The sequence below is a fragment of the Lepus europaeus genome, chromosome 2, assembly GCF_033115175.1.
Source record: "Lepus europaeus isolate LE1 chromosome 2, mLepTim1.pri, whole genome shotgun sequence".
Classification (NCBI taxonomy): domain Eukaryota; kingdom Metazoa; phylum Chordata; class Mammalia; order Lagomorpha; family Leporidae; genus Lepus; species Lepus europaeus.
This window is the reverse complement of record NC_084828.1, coordinates 170,200,667-170,206,701: the sequence shown is the minus strand read 5'-3', so window position 1 is coordinate 170,206,701 and position 6,035 is coordinate 170,200,667. Positions and strand designations below refer to the sequence as shown.

At 48.4% G+C, this 6,035-nt stretch overlaps 1 protein-coding gene across 1 annotated transcript; it reads right to left on the bottom strand.

The window, feature by feature from the left end:
- Positions 1-3,686: 3,686 nt before the first annotated feature.
- Positions 3,687-4,919, bottom strand: LOC133752218 (serine/threonine-protein kinase MARK1-like). The gene has a single exon (XM_062182617.1). It carries the CDS (start codon positions 4,917-4,919, stop codon positions 3,687-3,689), a length of 1,233 nt encoding a protein of 410 aa, XP_062038601.1.
- Between the last annotated feature and the right edge of the window lie 1,116 nt (positions 4,920-6,035).

The window sequence follows — 6,035 nt, the reverse complement described above, 5'->3', positions numbered from 1 at the left end:
TCTGTTAGATCCATTTGGGCTATAGTGTCATTTAAATCTGCTGTCTCCTTGTTGATCTTCTGTCCTGTTGATCTGTCTATCTCTGAGAGTGGAGTATTGAAGTCCCCCAGTACTATTATATTGGGGTCTAAGTCTCCCTTTAAGTCCCTTAACAAGTTTTTTAAATAAGCTGGTGCCCTGTAATTAGGTGCATATACATTGATAATCGTTATATCTTCCTGTTGAATGGATCCCTTAATCATTAAATAGTGCCCCTCTTTGTCTCTCCTAACAGTTTTTGTGGTAAAGTTTATGTTGTCCGATATTAAGATGGCTACGCCCGCTCTTTTTTCATTTCTGTTGGCATGGTATATTTTTTTCCAGCCTTTCATTTTCAGTCTGTATCCATCATTGTAGGAAAGATGAGTTTCTTGTAAGCAGCAAAAAGATGGGTTTTGTTCCTTAACCCAATCAGCCAATTGGTGTCTTTTAACTGGACAGTTCAAGCCATTAACATTCAATGTGACTATTGAGAAGGAGTAACTTTGCCCTGTCATTTGCCAAAGATTTTTTCTAATATATTGTTTGAGACTCCTGTGATCTTTTGCTCTGAGGTTTCCTTCCTTTATCTTCTTTCATATTGGTTACCGTGTTTCTGTGTTTCTGTATGTAACACATCTTTAAGCATCTTTTGCAGGGCTGGACGAGTGGCGACAAATTCTTTCAATTTCGGAATTCAGTAAATTTTTTTTAGTGAGTTTCTCTGCTGATAAGAAAAAACTTCTACTCTCAGAGTAACACGCCTCCAGTCAGTCTAATTAGGCAACTGGCCAGTGGCCAAAGAAAGATGATACATTAATCAAGATACGGTAGTTCACAACCACTTTCTTATTTTATTCTTTTTTTTTAAGATGAACAAATTTCATGTGTTTCATATATACAGATGTAGGAACATAGTGATACTTGACACCCTACCCTCCCTCCCACCTACACTCCACCCTTCTTCTCTAATTCCCTCTCTTAACTTTTTTTTAAAGGTTTGTTTTTATTTATTTGAAAGGTAGAGTTACAGAGAGAAGGAGAGGGAGAGGGAGAAGGGGAGAGACAGAGAGGAAGGGAGGGAGGGAGAGAGACACAGAGAGAGAGAGAGAGAGAGTCTTCCATCTGACAGTTCACTCCCCAGATGCCCACAATGGCCAGAGCTGAGCTGATCCAAAGCCAGGAGTCAGGAGCTTCCTCTGGGTCTCTCACATGGCTGCAGGGCCCCAAAGACTTGGGCCATCTTCCACTGCTTTCCCAGGCCAGAGCAGAGAGCTAAATTGGAAGAGCAGCAGCTGGGAAGAGAACCGGCACCCATATGGGATACTGGTGCTTCAGGCCAGGGCTTTAACCCACTGTGCCACAGCACCAGCTCTTCCTCTTAATTTTTACAATGATCTACTTTCAGTTTTTTATACTCATAAGATTAACCCTATGCTAAGTAAGGATGTCAACAAATAGAAGGAAAAAACCACTATTCCTCAATAATAGAGACAAGGGCTGTAAACAATCATCAACTCTCAAAATGTCAATTTCATCTATAAACATTACAATTTTTGGTACTCTGTTAAGTTATCACAGATCAGGAAAAACATGGTATTTGTCTTTTTAGGATGGGCTTATTTCACTAAGTATAATAGTTTTGAGTTGTATCCATTTTGTTGCAAAAAATGAGATTTCATTCTTTTTCTACAGCTGAGTAGTATTCCATGCTATAGATAGATAGATAGATAGATAGATAGATAGATAGATACATAGACAGCAATCACAATTTCTTTGATCATCAGTTGATGGACATCTGGGTTGATTCCATATCTTAGCTCTTGTGAATTGAGCTGCAATAAACATGGGCTACAGATACCTCTTTCATGTGCTGATTTCATTTCATTTCCCCAGGATTAGCACGGCTGGGTCATATGCTAGATCTTGCTAAGGTATCTTCATACTGACTTCCATAATGGCTGTAGTAGTTTACATTCCCACCCACGGTGGATTAGGGTACCTTTTTCTCCACGTCCTAGCCAGCATTGCTGACAATAAACATTTCAAAACCTTAGTGTCTGGATACACAAGGTCCAGTAGGGGACAGGCTTGGAGCTGAGCTCCAACAGATACCTCAGTCACCCATACGACTTTGGGCTTGCGGTTCAGCATGTCAACAGGAGACTCCACTCTGACAGGAGAGAGAGGGCCCGCAGCCCTGCACAGTGCCTTTCCCTGCTTCCGCCTCGCACTTCCATGCACATGTCACCAGCACCTCTGCCCTGGCTCCACAAGACTGCAGTGGTACCGGGGAGGGTGACCTTCTGTATACCCAGGAAGAAAGGGAGAACCAGATACTAGGGAGCACCAATAATGCCTTCCCAGGACGAGGTTCATGGTTTGAAACGTGCTGATGTTGACTTTGTTCTCCATCTACACAGTGCAACTCAAGTTATGTTCTTAGTGTCCTTAACATAATGGGTGTACTATTTGGAAGGAGATTAAATTGGAATTTCCTTCCTGATAACCTGTATTCCTGGTGGGCCTGTCATTATCCCCTTGATCGAACCAATGGAAATAATTGCCTCTTTGGAAGAACAGAACCCTGCTAAAAGCAGATGTGAGTTTCTTTCCTTTTTTTTTTTTTTGAATGGCAATAGTATTACTGAAATAATTCAAACATACCTCTACATAAATCAAGGCCAAAGAAGAAGGCCTCTTTGGAAGAACAGAACCCTGCTAAAAGCAGATGTGAGTTTCTTTCTTTCTTTCTTTCTTTCTTTCTTTTCTTTTTTTTTTGAATGACAATAGTATTACTAGAAATAATTCAAACATACCTCTACATAAATCAAGGCCACAGAAGAAAACACAATAGAGGTTAGACAATATTGTAACTGAAAGAGAATTAAAGTGTTACTCTGTAGTGGGGAAAGTGGTCTTGTCACAACTGGTTCTGAGAGAACTGGGTATCCACACAGAAAAATAAAATTTGACCCCTATTTTCACACCATGCAAAATTAATTCCAGATGCGTTGTACATTTATTTTTTTAAATAAGATTTTTTTTTTTTATGTATTTGAAAGAGTTACAGAGAGAGGTAGAAACAGAGAGAGAGGCCTTCCATCCACTGGTCCACTCCCCAGGTGGCTGCAACGTCCAGAGCTGCGCCGATCCAAAGCCAGGAGCCAGGAGCTTCTTTTGGGTCTCCCACGTGGGTGCAGGGGCCCAAGGACTTGGACCATCTTCTACTGCTTTCCCGGGCCACAGCAGAGAGCTGGATCAGAAGAGGAGCAACCAGGACTAGAACCGGCGCCGATATGGGATGCCGGCACTGCAGGTCAGGGCTTTAACTTGCTGCACCACAGCGCCGGCTCCTGTAGATTTGCTTCTAATGAGAATAGTACTTTTTGTCCCATACAGTTATGATTTTTATTTATGAGAAGCATACGAAAGTCTCAAGCGAATGAACACCCTCAGGCAGCTCAGCTGAGTGACCCTTGTTCTTGGCCTGCCCCGAGGTGGCCTACCGGGGGCCGGGGCCGCTGGCTGGGGCCTGCAGCATGCGGTGGGCCAGCCCAAGGAACCTGCAGATCCTGTTGAGGAGCCCCTGCCCACCCTCGCTGGGGACAGAGGCAGCTGGGCCTGAGGCGGCTGGGACCTCTGGCACCACCGGGCCCCCACTGCTCCTAGGGCAGGAGCTGGAACGGGCGGCCACAGGGACGGGCTCGGGGGCTGGGCCGGCACCAGGGCTCCTCTCCACGTGCGGCTGTCCAGGAAGAGGCGAGGCGGGCGGGCGGGCGGGCGGCGGCGGCGGTGGTGGTGGCAGACTCCCTGCGGCCCTGAGGCGACAGGTTCTCACAGGTGAACCAGGCAGACACACTTCGGGCCTCCCTCGGGGCGGCGGGTGCAGGTGCGTCCCACACAAGGGCGAGTCTGTGCGGCGAGGCCGCGGCCAGACGCGCGCTCTGCCCACAGGGCTGCACCTGCTCCAGGCCCCGACAGTCCGACTGCAGGGACACCCGGCTGGGAGCCGGCGGCAGACCCTGGGCCTCTGGGTCCTCGGAAACCCTCACGGGCTGCACCTCCTCACCCTGGGCTTCCTCCAGCAAGGGGTGGAACCACCAGTGGTACCGAGCCATATCCGCCGAAAGCCGCTGGCGCGGGTCCAGGCTGAGCAGCCAGTTCAGGAGCTCCTCCAGGCCGGGGCTGGCCACACAGGGCAGCTCGTAGCAGCCTCTCCGGATGCAGCTCTGCAGCTCGGCTCGGCCCCTGCCGCGGAAGGGCATGGTCCCCGCCAGCATGGCGAAGAGGATCACGCCCAGACTCCAGATGTCCGCGGCGAAGGCGTCGTAGGGCCACCGCTCGAACACCTCCGGGGCGCAGTAGGCTGCGGTCCCGCAGAAGCCGCGCACCAGCGCGCCCTGGGCCAGTTGGCAGCTCAGCCCGAAGTCCCCCAGCTTCACGTTGAGCCGCGAGTCCAGCAGCAGGTTCTCCAGCTTGAGGTCCCTGTGCGCCACGTGCTGCGCATGGCAGTGGCTCACGGCCGCCAGGACCTGGTAGAACATGGCCATGGCCTCGGGCTCCGGCAGGCCGCCCCGGGCCATCACGTGCTGGTAGAGGTCGCCCCCGACCGCCAGCTCCATCACCAGGCAGTGGTAACGGCCCACACAGCACACCTCCAGCAGCTCGATGACGTTCTGGTGCCGGAGCAGCTGCATGATGCTGGCCTCTTCCTTCGCGCGCCTGGCGCCCAAGGGGTCGCTCGCGTCTCTCTGGAACAGCTTCACGGCCACCTGCCGCTGGCTGGACACCTGGCGGGCCAGCAGCACCACACCGAAGCCGCCCCCGCCCAGGAAAGACAGCAGCTCGAGCTCAGGGTGCTGGCTGGCTCCAGCGATGAAGTCCTCAAAGTCTTCCATGCTGGGCTTCTTAACTAGTCCCTCTGATCTACGCTCTCTAGGATTTCTGTGCACAAACACTAACTAGGGAGCTCCCCTCACTACAAAACCTAAGAAAGTAAACAGACAACAAGGGGACAACCTGCTGACCTGACTGTGGTACCACACTAGCTACACTGATGACACACAGTGGCAAGACTAAGCCCTATCTAAACAAACTGAAAACAAAAACCAGAAAAACTAAAAAAAAAAGAAAAAAAAAAAAAAAACAAAAACGCTCAATAGCTACACTATGAAATCTAGCAGCGCTGCCTAACTAAAGGTGGGAGAAGCAGCGCACCAACAGCAGCAAGCACAAATGCTAGGCTAGATGGGTCCAAGTCACACAAGTAACCACAATAGCTCCCTGGTAAGGTGGACAAAAACCTGGACCACACAGCCGCTTATATAGGCTGGTGGAATTCTGTCACCATAGGGCTCCTGATGAAGTCAGAGCGAGAAATGGACCAATGGCAGTCCAGCAGGGACTTGCATGAACTTGGATTTCATCACAGTTGGTCCTTATGATGTCAGAGCAGGGCAGGGACCAATTACAGCTGCACCTAACCCTTGGGGGTTTTCTCAAGAACCTTCCACTTAAACTAAACCAAGGACCCCAGGAGCTTTTGGCTTAGGTTAATGAATAGACTATTTTTTGAGACATTAAAATGTGTACAGTGTTCCAGTGGCCTTTTTATTTCTCATTTAAAGAGAACAACCGTTAGTTTTTTGTCTCCCCCCCCCAAAAAAAGAAATATTTGTTTAATGAACACAGACTTCATGCATTTCATAAGTACAACTTCAGGAATGCAGTGATTCTTCCCACCATACCCACCCTCCCACCTACACTCTCACCTCCACTCTTCCTCTCCTCTCCCATTCCCAGTCCCATTCTCCACTAAGATCCATTTTCAATTAACTCTATAAACAGAAGACCAACTCTATACTAAGTAAAGAGTTCAACAATTTGCACCAAAAAAATATAAATAAATAAATAAGTTGTTCCTCAACAGTCGAGACAAGGGCTATTCAAAGTCATTGCATCGCAAAGTTAATTTCACTCTCTTTCTGTTTTTAGAAGCTTAATTAACTTTAAAG

Coding starts and splice junctions, on each gene's coding strand:
- LOC133752218 (XM_062182617.1), bottom strand. CDS start 4,919: ATGGAAGACTTTGAGGACTTCATCGCTGGAGCCAGCCAGCACCCTGAG.